General features: G+C 32.5%; 1 protein-coding gene across 13 annotated transcripts in view; it reads right to left on the bottom strand.

The window, feature by feature from the left end:
• Positions 1 to 17266, bottom strand: part of HDAC4 (histone deacetylase 4) — a 76740-nt gene that overhangs the window by 42873 nt on the left and 16601 nt on the right. Inside the window, exons 1-2 of one of the 13 annotated variants that reach the window (XM_017616616.1) lie at positions 2198 to 2454; positions 1651 to 1918 (exon numbers count right to left, since the gene is read on the bottom strand). The exons of 10 other annotated variants lie outside the window; for them this stretch is intronic. In XM_017616616.1, the coding sequence (XP_017472105.1) occupies positions 1651 to 1675 (25 nt within the window). In that variant the 5' untranslated portion in view covers positions 1676 to 1918; positions 2198 to 2454. Of the gene's footprint in view, positions 1 to 1650; positions 1919 to 2181; positions 2455 to 17266 lie in introns of those variants that run through there. 2 more of the 13 variants (XM_017616619.1, XM_017616617.1) reach the window with 2 other exon arrangements.

Genomic DNA, 17266 nt, shown 5'->3' with positions numbered 1-17266 from the left:
TTTGCATAAAAGCGATTGACAGGGCACGACAGCGAAGTCTATGTGACATTTTCAGAGAGAGGTACCACTCTCATTGCTCTCATTAATCCGTTCCAGTACCCATCAGATTTACATGAATTACTGAGAAGTCGTTCTAATACATACATTGGAGCATATTTATATTCGAAACAAAGTCGATTAAGTCGAAAAAGCAGCAACTAAATTTAGTGTCGGCCTCATTTAGGCTATGAATACGCATTCTTCAGTTATGTCTGTCTAACTATATCCTGGAGTACTGGAACAGGCTAACTGATTACACTGAACAACTTAACGTAACTTACAGGCTCTCACTTAAACATTCTCTTAACGTAACTTAATGCCACGTCGAATCTGTTTCGTTTTGATTTTATAAGTTCTACGTTCCGTTAAGTTAAGTTGCCATAATCAGGCTTTTAATCTAAATCAGCGTTATCTTTATATTTGAGTCTTTATTCCAATCTCCCTCTCTATCTTTATCTCTATCCATTTCTTTATCTTTTATCCTTATCTTTATCTTTATATACATATTTATTCATACATATTTGAATTTGTCTTAAAATTTATTTTGTTTTTATGATTTTCTTCGCCTACTTATGGTCCAAAAATAAACAGCGAAATCAACTTTTTGAAATTTTCTTGCTGCCATCGCCAGAATTATAGAAAATTTAAAAAAATGGGACCCATATTTTTTTTTTATTTTGAAATTGGTTAATATTTAACCGTGCCGCCGAGGCTTTGAAGTTTTTCGTGTATTTTATAGCGGGAAATAAATTGATATAAAAAATTTAAACATAAATATTTTGTGATGGAATAAAAATATTTCCCTTCAGAAAAAAATTGGACCACCCTAATGTTCACTTTCACTTTTGTCTTTATATTAAGTCTTTAATGACTAAGCCTTTCCCTTAACTAAACATTCAACCTGAAACTAAATTCTGAACAACTTATTTTCACACGTATTGAAAACAAACTGAAGGAGAAGTTTTTTATAAGACCCACCTTAATTTACATGTATGTTCGAATGTAACGGGGCGTCTCCACAGGCAAAAGTTTTTATCTTGATAATGTTATCAGGCAATATTTTTCCAAGGAGACCGCATATTGCTCACGGCGTGCAATTATTATCAGAGTTTTTTTCTTGTGGTTGGACAGCTACATTTTCACTTGCGCGTAAGCTTCGTGACGGCATCATTAATGATTTAAAAGCAAAAAATTTAGCTGCTTTCTATTGAAATATGTATTTGTTATTATTATTTTCAAAATTGTTTAAATGATTAAATCCGCAAGAGATACTTGTTAGAAGACATCTTACAAATGATTTTATCAAGATAAAAAACGCCTACGTACAAATATTGCCTCTGAGAAAATTTTTATCAGGCAATAAAAATGACAGTTGGTAGGCAATATTTTTTGCCTGTGAAGTCGCGAAGTTAGGTTCTAAAGAAAAGGCGGGCCTACATAATTTCAAAGTTTTTATAATTATATTTCTGACGCAATATTTTCGGCGCACATGTAAATATGTGTGATTGCGGGTAAACACATATACATACATACTTGTTTAAGCGATAACTTATTTACATATGTAATTTATTTTGTTTTCTAATCAAAGTTTTATATAAACATGGTATGTACCTGTAAAACATGGTAATGCCGCCATTAGCACTTCAACTAGTTTTTAATTAAAGGCAAACACTATTGAGACACATTTTTTAGAGGTTATATATGTACATATCAACACATGTCGAATGTTTAGAGATTATTTTTAGATTTGTTCACTTTATTTACAAATTTAGAATTTTTCCACGAATTAAAACATTTGCCCGTTTGATATACATACATATGTAACTATATACATATGTACACATGTTGTATGTAGGTAAGGATGTAAGTAAATGTGTGCCTATGTAAATTTTATTGGTTAATACAAAAAATTTAATAAGTAGATGAGTACATATGTACATATCTATGTATGTAAATGTCAGCACATAATTATTTAAATGATTATTACAAAAGCAAATAAAAAAAAATCCAAATAAACGAAGTCACACTTAATTTCACTAGATTTTGTTTTATGAAATACATATGTACATATGTATATATGTATGTATGTATGTGCATACTTGAACTTATACATTTATGTATGCATATTTCATATATACATACATGGGCGTGTATATACTTTTGTTGTATTGCTGATAATACATATTATGCTATGTAATCAAAATTTAAATGATGAGGGCGAGTCGTTGAATTCAATTAAATATATTTTTCTCCTTTGAGTTTGCTTTATAATTGTTGTTTGTTTATTTCAGTTTTATTTCACATCACTTTTCGAAAAACACAATTAATTTTTTGCATTTTGTATATTTATTGCGTTTCGACTCCGAGCGACCGACAAATTCGTAGCTTGGCCGCCAACTAAATGTGACGACTGTTCCGAGCGCGAGCAAAAATGCGAATAAAAGCAATGTGCTTTATCAATTTCATTAAACGGCGAGTACCCGACTCGCACATTACTGTATGTATGTATGTACATATATTTCATATAATACATAGTACATATGTAGATACATATATTATTTGTACATATGTATGTACAGTGACTCAAACAAGTGTTCACATGTTGATTTTTTTGATTATTCGCTATTTTTTTTCAAATTGAATTTTTTTGTTATTTTTTTATAAAACTTTTTTATGTTTATACGAACCGAAATTTCAAACTTAATACAAAACTTAAAAAAATTCATTCATGAAGTTTTATAACCGGTTTAATTTTTTTTTTTTGCTGACGACTTTTGTATTTGTTTTTTACATAAACTTTTTTGTGAATGGTATTGCGTATTTTATTTCATAAGAAATTCATATTTTTATAGAAAAAAGTGCGGAAATCCGCCAGTAAAAAGAATATAATTTTTAAACAAAAAACTAAACTGACTTCATTTCTCATAAAAAAAATTTACGAATACCTTTATTTTCTTTATGATCAAATGATACGATCTAAGCTACATTAGTATGGGTCCTCCTCTCTGTTAACGTGGCCCTAAGTTATGCGGTAACACACAAAAATAAAAACATTTTTTTGAAAGCGGTTAAAAATCAGGCAATTTTTCATGGGCCGTAAAACTGCATGCCCAAAAATGTGTTAAGGAATCTGATTAAAAGCTCAAAATTTTGATGAAAATTTGTTGAATTTTTTAAAATTTTTTTATGACATTGAAACTTTGATTTATATGGTTCTGTTTAAAGCATAAACCATATTTTTTGATAAAAAAGTAAAAAAAAAATTCCCTTGAAAACCATTGTGAACATTAAAAAAAATAACGTGTGAACACTTGTTTGAGTGCCTGTTAATACTAGGGACTCAAATGTTGTATATAAGAAGTTTTTAAAAACAAAATTTTCGCTTAAGTGTCTCGGTTTTCGCGGTTGTTTGTTATTGGCCGCATGCGTTTATTTTGCTCTCAGCGCCTCATCCGGCGCATGTGTGTTTGTGCAAAAAAAATCGGACGGAGCCACTCGTGAGTGTACAAATTCTCTTTCTGATAACTATTCGATTGTCAGATTGAATGTCTCACCCTGTCATCCTAAGACACTTTATTATGCTAAAATATGTACTATGTAGATTAAAGTGCGCAAATAAATAAACGATAAGTGTTTGGTCTAGTTATTTTTCCAACTTGCAGGACCTACTTTCCCTTTATCCCGACTATCAGAAGGTAGTACATATACATATTTATGTATATTGCGATTTTCAAGAAAATGTTTCGTGGCCAAATTATACTCGGCGGCAGAGACCGTAACTGTTAGGTTTTTGTTACAAAAAAATCGATAAATAATCCTTATTTTTTCTTCGATATGTTTTCAGTCAAAAATTAAGAGTTAATATTTGACTTTTATTTTTTGGTCAACGGTTAACAATTGACTTCTTTTCCGTTAGAAATAACGGTTAATATTTGACTTTTGTTTGTTTTATATTTTGACACAAACTAGTGGGCGGCGGCCTGCGAGTGTATCCCTTAGATGAACCACAGAAAGCCAGCCTAAGTTATAACTCTTCAAGATGATGTGCTCGGTGTGCAAAGACCCGGTATGTATGACCTCTTAGGCGTTGAGCGTAAATAAAAAAGCTCAGACAGTCTGGATAATGGCTTTGTCCAGCGAAAATATATAGATAGATATAAATGGAGTAGGCACTGCGACTAGCAGGTCTATTGTGCCCTGATCTCATCACAATACTGCATCTAGCCCTAAAGACTTTAAAATTTTTAGAATACAGCCCATGGGAAGGGAGTTTATGTGACATTCTTACCAGTTTTGGTTATTTTTCTTTTGTTTATTTAATGTTTATAATTTTTTTATAAAAGTCTAGTGCATTACATAAACAGCATCTCATAAATCCACATTTCAAACTTCTTACAAAAATTATAGAAAATGACAAACTTTTAACAATTACACCCAAAAATTTTAAACTTTTTAATAAAAATTATTAGAAAAATTTTAGATATGCAGTTTTATAGCATAATATGAGTCGTTCCATACAATATTTACACCTTAATATTTTTTTTGGGGTGAAAAATATTTTTTTACATTCTTTATCGAAAAAAAGAAGATAACAATTTTTTTTTTTTATATCGTCATGATATTCGAAAATATCGAAAAATTTCCGATATTTTGAGCTCACGGAGGAATGCGATTTTTTAATGCAAATTTTTTATTTTATTTTATTCTATCTTACACTCTCATGGAAAGCCGAGGTAATTACGCACATTTTGATACCTTAACTGATTTTCTCCGACAAATAGTTAATTAACTGCAAACAATTAAAAAAAGATACTTCTCCGTGAGTTCAATAAGTGTCTTCTTTTTTCGATAAAGAATGTAAAAAAATATATTTCACTACAAAAAAAGTATTGAGGTGTAGATATTATATGGAATGACCCATATGTATGTACGTCTGTTTCTTTGAACACACGGTTGTGGGCGTTTCACATTAATTGAATGATTCTTAGAATGCTGCCTCATTATTGATACCATATTCATGTATTTAGTCAAAATAAAAATATGTACATATGTATGTACATTAGACTGCATCACCAAAAAATGTTGCGGTTTTTCCGCCGGTATTACAAAATTTATTATATTTTAAGACGTCCACCAAAATGTTTCGGAAAAATATTAAGATTTAAGCGAGCTGGACCGATTTGAAAATGCATACCTCCAAAAATGGAGTTTTTTATGAAAAAAATATATGTAGTTTCTTAAAAAAACTTTTTGAAAAAAGTCCCCTCAGATGACTAAACGGATTAGGTTTAAAAAATCTGCATAAAAATATTTAAAAATCTTTTCAACGGAATCGTAATATTGAGAATTTGATGCTGTTTTTTTACTTTTTTACTGTTTTTACGAAAAACTTAAATAACTAAGCCAAAACTATTCTGATTTAGACTTATGGGATCTCGGTAGAAAGGTTTTTTTTCCACTAGTTTGCACTATTATTTATGTGCAAAAAAAGCCATTCGTGTTCCAAATTTTTTATTTTTATTTTTCAAATACCAACACATCCTAATTCAACTTTGAATGATGTTCGTTCATCCTACCCTTATCTTTCATCCTTGGAATAAGCTTATTAGCAAAGAAATAAAAAGGGTGAGAAAATACCTTTCAAATGATACCTCACAAGTCTAAATCGGAAGAGTTTAGGTTCAGTTATTCAAGTTTTACTTACACCAATCTTTGAAAAAAGTTAAAAAACAGCATCAAAAATCTCATTCCGTTGAAATTTTTTTTTTTTAGTTTTTAAAAATATTTTTATGTAAATTTTTTAAGCATTTGTCATTTGAGGGAATTTTTTCATCAACATCTTTAAGAATTATTTTTACTCATAAAAAACTACATTTTTGAAGATGTTTTCAAATCGGTCCAGCTCACTTAAATCTTAATATATTTCCGAAATATTTTGGTGGAGGTCGTAAAATATAATAGATTTTATAATTCCAATGGAAAAACAGTACCGTTTTTTTTTTGTATGGGGAGTGATGCAGTCTAATGTACATTATAGTGGTGCAAACAAATTTTTTTTTTGAGATAGGGTTTGGGGCACCTTGCAAAATTTTTTCTCTTGCCGAAAGAAGTGCTGGTACCAAACTATACGTTTCTAAGTATAAATTTAGAGGATTCTCACGATGTTCATATTTTACTCTAGAAGTATTGCGTATATATTTTAATCAAATAATTGGTAGAGCAACCTAAAAACATTTCAAATTTAAGTTGTATATTAATATATATATATATAATAATATATAAGATATATCAATAAAAATATTACAAGTCTCAGTTGTCATGGCAACAGTAGCTTTTTATAAAAATCACCAACATTTTTGCCAGTTTCACAGCGATGCAGTAGCGCATTTCAAGGTCATTGAGCACCCTGTATTGTGGTTACAGTAGAAAATTGAAAGTTAGTATAGATATTACAAATATCAAAAGGAAAAAACTAAGGGGGTGCCCCGTTTTCTAGGATGAAAGTTTTTCTCCACACAAAAATTGGACCACTCTAACATACATATGAGGGCTGTGAACTTATTTATTTCCTTATTCCATTGGTCGAAACTACAGAAAACATCTGCCCTTTAAATTAAAATTTTCAACTCTTGCATTATACATAGGTATGTACATATGTGCAACTTACTCGCATGTATGCATGTATGTACATTCATAAGTACAAAATTTAATTCTATTTTCTACTTATCAGCTTTTCATTCTACGATTGTATAAAGTGAAATTGAATTAAGTCGAATGAGAAATAAATAAAAAAAAAATCAGTTACGATATATGTAAATATGTATGTAAGCATACACATACCTATTATGTGTGTATGTATGTACATATGTTCGTGCGTATACATACATATGTACATATATATGTATGTGTTAACATTGTTGGGTGTTTGAATGGGCCGTGACCTGCTGTTCTATTTTTAGACTTGCTTATAAATCGTGCATAGCTGCGGATAGTATATTTAGAAACAGAAACAAGTAATTAAAACAACAAAAAACAGCAAAACACCACTGCTGTCGTATGTATAAAAAGCAAAATATACGCGATTACATATGCAATTATGTATAGAACTTATTTACGTTGGAATACGTACTCAAATGTATATATAAATATATGTAGATATGTATATACGTACATATATATACATATATATAACCAATTACATATGAACATATATATTCATACATATACTCTGAATATACTATAGCGAATACTCTGAGAGCATCTATATAGCTAAAGAGCAAATTTTTAAATGTACAGAGAATAATATACTCGTAACCAGGGATGCCAACTCTAGTTCCCCCAAATTCCTGGAAAAATTTCCCTATTTTCAATGGTATTCCTCCAAAATAACTTTTACTCTTTAAGGCACTTCATTCTCATTTTTATTAAAAAAAAAACAAGAAATATCTTTAATTATTATGAGATAACAAAGGAAGCCTTTTAATAATATATAAAACTTCCGAGTATATTTCGTAAAGCATATCTATCATACATATACATATCGCACGTTTAATACTATACAGAATTATTTCAAAATTTAAAATTTGATCAATTCATACAGTTGGTGTACCAAAAGACAGATGGAGAGATACATATCTTCCGCCTTTTTGGGGAGCTTAGTCATCCTGTTAGGCTTAACATATTCTTATAAAGCTTATTACTTGTGTGATGAAATCTCAAAAAACTTAAATTTTTAATTACATTTCTATATTATTAAACGTGCGATATATTTATCGGACATAGATAGATTATTCCTTAGAATCATATAAATCTTTATGAAATGTTTGTAATTGTCTACAAGTCGCACTTAAATGAAGACAAGTTTTATTTTTAAACATTTGTTTTGTAAGTAAAGTTACCTTCAAATTATCTGTGCAAGTCTATTTCTGATTGGGGCCATTCCATTGTGACTGGTGGGACATTTTACTCCAGAATGTGATCAATTGTGAACTATGTCGGCAGAACTTATATAAGACCGAAAGATATTTTTTAACATAGTAGAACGATAACTAATGTATAAAATTGCTTTAACAAAAATACCAAACGATTTCTTAGTTTTATTTAACTATCATTTGAATGAATGTGACTGGTGGGACACTGAAGAGAACTCTATTTTACCCTTGAGCACTCAAAGATGAATTTTAGCCAAAACACTTAATCTTGTCGGCCGCTGTGGTGTAGTGGTAAGCAGTGCGCGCTTTCACTCATCAGCACCCGGGTTCAAGCCCTGGTCAAGGCAACATCGCAAAAAAATATAAAAAAAGGCTTTTTCTTAACAGCGGCCGTCCCTCGGCAGGCAATGGCAAACCTCCGAGTGTATTTCTGCCATGAAAAACAGCTTCTCATACAAATGCAATCGCCGTTCGGAGTCGGCGTAAAACTGTAGGTCCCTCCGCTTTGTGTGAGAACATCAAGGCGCACGCCACAAATCGGAGGAGAAGCTCGGTTAAACACTAACATATGTGTAAGCGCCAATCTATTATTATTCTATTACTTAATCTTCACGAACAATGATTTTGTGTTGTAAAATATGAATGAGGTTTATATAATCGCCATAGAAATATTAAAAAATATTTAAAGTTATGACTGGTGGAACATCTCCTTGTGACTAGTCTTAAGTAATTATGCATGAAATAAAAGTTTTCATAGACAAAAATTACAACTTTTTTTTGGTTTTTTAATATTTCTCAAAAGAGTAATGAAATGTAGTAATTTAAAAAGAGGTAACTACTGAAATAGATATAATTAGGGCATATTTAAATTTATGTCGTTTTCCTCTTTTCAATGGAATGACCCACTGCAATTGTTTTAAATTAATTTTGAAAAAATTCTCCGAAGTAAGAAATGATAATGTGAAATTTAAAGGTGAAGTGAAAAGTGTCGTTATGCACGGTTTCAATTTCTTTAATATCCGCACGGTTTCATGCGGCAATTGCGTTATGTTTTAAATCTGTTACCCCGTAACGAGAGTTTATTACAAGTTGCAGTTTTATTCCCAATAGGCATGTTCCAATAAAAATCGTTTGTATATTGAATTCACCCAAAATTTAAAGCCATTCCCCGATTCCCCTGAGAAATTCAAATTCCACCAAAATCAGGGAATTCTCCCTCGGTTGGCATCCCTGCTCGTAACTAAGAACTTTGGCGAAACTCACAACCGCTTGCATACATACATACCAACTGGTCGAAAGAGGTGATAAACGAGTGGGTGGCGAACTAACTTAACGCCGAACGGATAAACTAACGACGGAATAACAGAATGACAAAATAGATAAATGAAATAACAGAAAAGCTAAAAGTTTACACCGCAAGGGGTGGGGGTTGGAGTATGTTTGTACATACATACATACATATGTACATATGTGTATAAAGTTGTGTTCACTAGTGTGGGGGGTTGATGTTTTACCAGATGGTGCTCTCGTGCAAAAGTGAGGGTATCTACAAGATACATACGTATGTAAGTTATATGAAAAATATATATAAAAACAAATAGCAGGTACGAAAATAGAAACAATAACAAAAAACGAAAAGCGTTAAGGCAAGACTAGCACTGAAGTCTGATAGGGAATATAAAAGCTTTGATGTAATACATAAATACATATGTACATATTACTACATACATACATATGTTTTTATATTCGGATATGCGTTCGGATATTTCCGTATACGGATAATATTCGAATACTAACGTTAATAATATGTAATAATCAGGGAACGGATTTTTAGGACATAAAAACCTGTAAAAAAGGCAAAATAAAATAGCGAAAAAGGCAGGAAAGGGCACTAGGTATTGCAAAAAAAAAGACAAAAAATACGAAGAACAATCAAAAAATACATTTATTTTAGAAATGGTTATATTACAAGTAAAAAGAGAAAAACTATGAACCAGTTTCATTATATAAAAAATTTGTACTTTGAATCTTTGACTATTTCATCCTTTAGAGTTTCTAACTCATAGAACTTTAATCTGTATATTTGTAGTAACATTGAACCACAAGATTCATTTTGGAGTTTTCTGGCAGCATTTTCATTCGATTTTCGCGAAGAAAAGCCTTGAATGTACTAAATGTGCGCTCGACGTAAGTTGATACAAGTGGAGCCCAATTTAAATATGGAACGTTTGAAACGTTCATATTATCAGGAATAAGGGCGTTTCCCTCGCTCTTTACAATTTTATCCACACCTCTTATTGTCTGCAAGCCTACGTTAGCTGAGAAAAGGGCTTTGAATTTTTCCAACACCAATTTGGCAAGAGGTCCTTGCGCTTCTATAAGCCGCATGGGCATGTGTATATTTTTTAATCTTAAAAAAAAAAATTGTAAATGCTATAATCACTTTTTTAAAGGTAGAAAAGGCAAAAAAGGCAAATATCTTAAAAAACGCAACATCAAATGTGTATATATGGAATCAGGGAAAGCTAAATCGTGGACATTCTTAATCTAATATACTCTATATCTTTAGCAGTAAAAAGCCAATTTCCATAAAATCCATTACCTGGTAATAATAATATTTTGACGCTTACACGCTAAGTGTTTGGCCAAGCTTCTCCTCCGATTTGTGGTATGCGTCTTGATGTTGTTATACAAATGGAGGGACCTACAGTTTTACGCCGCCTTTGAAAGGCAAATGGATTTTATGAGAAGCTTTTTCATGGCAGAAATACACTCGGAGGTTTGCAATAGCCTGCCGAGGGGCGACCGATGTTAAAACAAACACTTTTTCCTATACTTTTTGCGATATTGCGTTGACCAGGGCTCGAACCCAGGTTATTCGGAGTGGTAGAACTCTCCTCTAATCCTTAGACTTCAGCGGCCAACAACACATACACAAGACAAGTTAGAAAAAAAACAAGCTGACAAGCGCAACGCCATGGCACTCAATACGGCAATGATACCAACTACGAGTATATACATATACCCGAGAAAGAATAATTGAGTTTCGGTCATGCTGTTTATGGTTATACGCCCTATGTTTGCGTCTAATTCAAATATATATGTTTTTACAAAACCGCCTAAATTGCCGTTGTGAGAGATTTGGTAACCCTGAGCTCCAGGCATCGAGATTTCTGCATAAAAAACATCAAAAAATCGTTATTAAAACAACAGATTTGTAACATAATGGCTAGAGAAAATACAGCCTATCAAGGCAATGCCTTCAAAGAAAAACCTTTTTTCGCTCACCTGTAAAATTTGACTGCCGTAAGATAGGCCGTTTTGCAAATTCATCGCCGATATAATATATGTATGTTTTTAGACACACTTTTATAAAACTTAAGACTGGTCCAAGACCACCGTGAATAATCGTGCTTGGCGATTTTAATGTCAGGGTGGGCAAGGAAGGACTCTTTGGTGCCGCCGTCGAAAAATTTAGCCTCCGCGACAGCGAAACTAAGGTCATACGTATGGAGGGAAACGAGCCAATCCTGAAAAAATTCGAATCGGATCGCGATGCTGGTAAAAGAGGAAAACCTGCTGGAAATAGCAATTGAAGAAGGACTTGGCTTCATTTGGCATTTCCAATTGGCGTCAGTTGGCACAGAAGAGAACCAAAATCGCTCTTCATCAAGAAGAAAGCAAGAATGTTCCAATCAATATATGTAAATGCAATTTAAATATTTCATACGGATTAAATTTTCGAAAATAACACAGGTTTGCAAAAAAAAATTAATGCATATTAAACCAAACCTATATATCCCTATTTTATTCGACAGGCTGAATGCGAATCCGCGGTCCGTTAGCCTCCATCATGTCAGGTTCGTGATCAGTGTGACCGTTTTGATACAAGTGGATCAAAAGTGATAAATTTTTCGACGAATTCATATAAGCAAGCTAAAAAAATACTTTAAATCACTTTTTATATTTCGAACTAACTCTTTTATCTTTAACTTGTCATATTTGCCGCACAGCTTTGCTGTTGCAGACCGCATTTTCTCAGATCTGAATTTGATCAAAACAAATAGAACAAATCGCTTCACTTTGCCAATGATGGAATGCATAATGTTTTCGAAATGCCTTTAAAATTATTAAAAAATTTGAATTCTGAGGTATATAGGTACAAAAAGTATTTAAACTAACAAGTACTTTTTAAGCAAACACAACCGACTTCAATTCTCATATAAAAACTTAGAAGTACCGTTAATTTTTTTATGATCCAATGATCGGTTCTAAACCAAATTAGTATGGGACTACTTGCGAGATACTACCTTTTCGATGGAAAATTATCAAAATTGGTTGACGTGGGCCAAAGTTATGCGGTAACATACATAAAAAAAAAAACAAGTAAGAAAGTCTAAGTTCGGGTGGAGCCGAACATTAAATACCCGGCGCAAGTATTAAATATATGTTTTTTCACCTTTCCGAAACCTACCGCTAGATGGTAAGCCGGGTGTATCAATTTTGAGTAAATTAGCGTCCTTAAATTTCGAAATATTGAAGTTTCAAGCATTACTGAAATTTACCGTTAAATGAAAAGCGGCTGTAATTTAAGTCCGATTTCAATAATTTTCAAAGTTTTTCGTCTATGTGGCAAGCACAATAACCATACCGAGTTTGGTACAAATTGGTAGAACGGTTACCGAGATACATATATGTGATCATAAGTGGGCGGTGCCACGCCCATTTTCCAAAATTTTATCATAAGCGTATTTCTTGGCAAAGAGTTGTCGCAAGCATCAATTTTGAATAAATTAGCTTTCGTATTTCTCTAAATTACCGTTATATGGGATGTGGGCATGGTTATTGACCGATTTTAAAAATTTTCGGCCATTTCGTATAGTATACCAAGGTCAACAACTGCGCCAAAATTTTTTTTCCAAAAATTTATAATATTCTTATTTTTCATCTAAAACTTATTGTAAATATCAATTTTGAGTGAATAATCTTCAGTAATTACTAAAATATCGCAGTTTTCGTATTTCTGAAAATTACCGTTGTATGGGAGGTGGGCGTGGTTACAGTCCGATTTCGCCCATTTTCAATACCATCCGTCCCACGCCAGAAAGAAGTGTACGTACCAAGTTTCGTTAAGATATCTCAATTTTTACTCGAGTTATCGTGTGCAAAGACGGACGGACGGACAGACAGTCACCGCTTAATCGATTTCTCTTTTCATTCTGATCATTTATGTATACATTTGTCTATATCTATCTCGATTCTTTTTGGCTGTTACAAACAACCGTTATGTGAACAAAATTAATAATATCCTTGTGCACAAGTGCGCTCGGGTATAAAAAATAATATTCCGACGAATTGATAACCTTTTATTTTTTTTGAAGACGGTTAAAAATAGGATAATATATATAAGACATGTTTGTTGTTTTTATTATACTTATACCCAGTTGAACTGATACAAGTAAGAAATTTTCGTTTTTATTATTCTAGGACTGAAGTGAACTCATACATGTAAGACATTTTCGTTATTAACCGACTTCACAAAAAGGAGAAGGTTATCAATTCGTAGGAATATTTTTTTTTTATATATGTTACCGCATAACTTTGGACCACGTTAACCGATTTCTATAATTATTTTTTTTTTTTTAAGGAAAAGTGGTACCTCACAGGTGGTTCCATACTAATTTAGTTTAAATCTGCTTATTGGATCATGAAGAAATTAACGATAATCTGAATTTTTTATATGAGAATTGAAGTCGGTTTTGTTTTTTGCTTAAAAATTACTTGTTATTATTATACTAATACCAAGTACAACTAATACGTGTACCTTTTTGCATTCAATAAATGTTAAACTGTTTTGGAAAATGGATTTTCAAAAAATTTATTGGTTTTATTCCATATTGATACTTTGATACCTGAAATTAAAAAGTGATACATATTGATACATTTTAGGTATCTTCTCTGCTACAACTTTTCAAAAGCCCGCCGCGGTCATACTGTTCGTGATCAGTTGAAGATTAAGTAGGGAAAAATTCATTGAATAAACCTGAAAATTCAAACAATTCTTCTGAATTTGACCCTGGGATGACCTGGAGGAATCAAGGGACCCACATATTCGGATTCAGCGACAACAAAAACAAAACATTTTTTTTTTATTGAAAACATTTTTTGTCCTGTTTGACCCTCAAATGACCTGACAATGTTGAGGTAACGGATCTCTATATGAAATTTCAGATTTTAGTGATTTCTTTCTCTACTTTACATTCAACTGACCACGACCCCGGCGTGATGAAGGCTAACGGACCTTGGATCGCATTCAGCGTGTCGAATAACATAGGGATACACATATATGTAGGTTTGATTTAATATGCAAACACTTTTTTTTGTAAACCTGTGTAATTATTGATCTGAAATGCCCGAATCCAAGCCCGAATGTTTTTAAATATTAAAATAAATAAATGAAATATAAAATCAAAACATTGAAAACGGTTTAGTCTAACTAGTTTAAATTTAAGCTGAGAACTCTCACCAACAAAAAGTTTTTAAATTCCTAATTTTAGTTTTAATTATCTTCTACACGCGCTTATCATTTGGTTACGCTTTCCGAACTTCGTACATTTTCGGATTGACTCTCGCACACACACACACACACACACACACACATACACACATTTTTTATTTCTATTCAGTTTTTAGTCGTGTATTTAAGTACAAACATACATAAGTGTATACGTATGTACATTAGGGTGGTACACAAGTGTTTTTTTTAGCCGCCCAACGAACGAAATGAAAACAAATCTAATAGGCTGTGTTCCAGCTCGTTGATATGCATACCTCGTTCGGCACTTTTTCGGGATCATTTCTGGACATGTTCAGGATTTTTTCGGGTTTGGTTCGTGACTAGTTCGGGTCCGATTGGAACTTTTTCAGGTCTTTTTCGGGACCATGGCGGGTACAGTTCGAAAAGGAGGTCATAACGGACATGACAAAAATAGATGTGGCGTGCGAATCTTGTGAGGCTTTCCTTTCTTAAACATTCTTTAGAAAAAGTCAAATTACAAACCATTACCACCAATTCCTATACAATCAGAAGAAATGCGTTGTTGGTTTTATTTTGAATTAAAATGTGCTAACGCACGTGACATTTCGGAGAGTACTTTTACTAATAGGTTCAATCCCATATTCCTCGGACTAAAACTAGTAAAACTGTCAAAAAAATAAAAAAACCGCTTAGAGCGAGAGAGTAACACTGAAAAGTACGGGGTCGCTTTCTAGTAAAAAATTGTAACTTGCTGACAACTTCAACATAGCCTCCAAATTTTGGTTGTAAATGTTTGCTTATTTTGCATGTAAATACACGCAGCTCACACATACAAATAATCAAAAATACTTTCAAATTCATTAGAATCTGATTAAAGAATTAAATTCTTTTCAACAGAGTGCACTTTTCTTTTGTTTACAATTTGGTTGTCAAACACTCTACAGCTGATCGTGTGACACATTTACCAGAATTTACCAACAAAAAATCTTCGGACTAAAACCCGGTAACTTCTGATAGAGAGAGGACCTTACAAAAGTAATTTTTTGTCCTCTAAATTGTCATAAAACCGAGTAAGTACGGGATCGATTTCCAGTAAAATCTGACTATTTCTGACTAGTCTGAACTCGTACGAGATCGCAGCTAAGAATACATCAATAATTTAGTTTTTTATTCCATTTTTCCAGTTCTTTTATCCACAGTTTCGCGTTTTTTTATTAATTTTTTTCGCCATCTGAATACGAAATTTAAAGTTATAAAGTCGTTTGAATCCATTTACTTGGATTTTCGGTTTTATAGAAAACTTCAAAGCCTCGGCTGTCTCCTAATTTTCGATATTCTTCGGTCCTGGGTGGCGAAAATTCCAAAAAGTGGACTGTCCTCTATATTATTTGACCACCCTGATATTCTACATACATATAGAGTATGTTTGTATATAATTTTTTCCGCTTATATACCATCCCAAGCTTTTGCCTATTCTTCCTTCACTACTACTTTTCAAACACCTAACNTGGACTGTCCTCTATATTATTTGACCACCCTGATATTCTACATACATATATAGTATGTTTGTATATAATTTTTTCCGCTTATATACCATCCCAAGCTTTTGCCTATTCTTCCTTCACTACTACTTTTCAAACACCTAACACTAGTAACTTTTGCGAAGAGTGGAGCCTTCAATGCGAAAGGCAGTTAATAGGTACTTACACACACATATACATATGTATGTAAGATGGATGCATTTATGTAAATGGAAACCGCACCTGTGCTCACACAGGTCGCACGCCTACGAGGTGGTGGTCGAAGGCACTATGGAAGTTAACACGGCAAGTAGTATAAGGGCCTCACTTTCTTTTATATTTGTTTTTTTTTTTGTGTTTCGTAAAGTTGCAGAATATTTATGTATTTCATGATAAACTGCTGCACAGGCAAGTAATTTCTAAAAATAACTAAAATCAATAAACGTAGGTTTCCTTCAGCGTTCTTCTTAGTCGTCTTTTTAGCTTTGTATATTCAACAAAATTGTTTCTTTTCGTGCTTTATGTACGCGTTTTATGGTATACATACAAACATTGCTACGCCTTTTTTAATGCCAAGGTTCCGATTCTCCAAGGAGAAGAGCCTACATATGTACTTATGTATGTATGTATGTACATATGGAAGCACAAGTTCACTACGTTATTGTCCTGATTTTTGTGGAGACTTAATAGAAGAGTATGTGGTAAATTCGCTTATCACCTCAATTCTTAGTATCAAACCCGTTAAGTTTCTCAATGAGTTAATATAGTGTACCAAAATAAGTAATCAAGGTACTGAAGAAAGATACAAAAAAGACAATGGAGGGATTAATCAGCGCCTCTCTATTTTGAAAGGCAGTAACAAAATGGCTTCATTATCAAGTCTGGTTCCTGCAGAGAAGAGATTAGTAGGAAATCTGGTGGCCAAGGTAGTATAGGCACTTGAGATATAACAAGTAATTTTTAGCAAAAAAAACCGACTTAAAAAAAATATATATATATCTATATATTTCATGATCCAATGATCGGATCTAAACCAAATTAGTATGGGACAACCTCTGAGATACTACCTTTCCGTTGCAAAAAGAATTATTGACGTGGTGCAAAGTTTTGCGGTAACATACATAAAAAAAAAAAAAAAAATATTCCGACGAACTGATAACCTCCTCCTTTTTTGGAAGTCGGTTAAAAAGAACGGTGACAGTTAACAAGATCAGCGGAAATAAAGTCAGTTGACTCTA

This window comes from Rhagoletis zephyria, unplaced genomic scaffold, assembly GCF_001687245.7.
Source record: "Rhagoletis zephyria isolate East Lansing unplaced genomic scaffold, Rhagoletis_zephyria_1.1 Rzeph_scaffold_01233, whole genome shotgun sequence".
Taxonomy (NCBI): Eukaryota; Metazoa; Arthropoda; class Insecta; order Diptera; family Tephritidae; genus Rhagoletis; species Rhagoletis zephyria.
The sequence above is the reverse complement of the archived record's forward strand: the minus strand, read 5'-3'. Positions and strand labels throughout refer to the sequence as shown.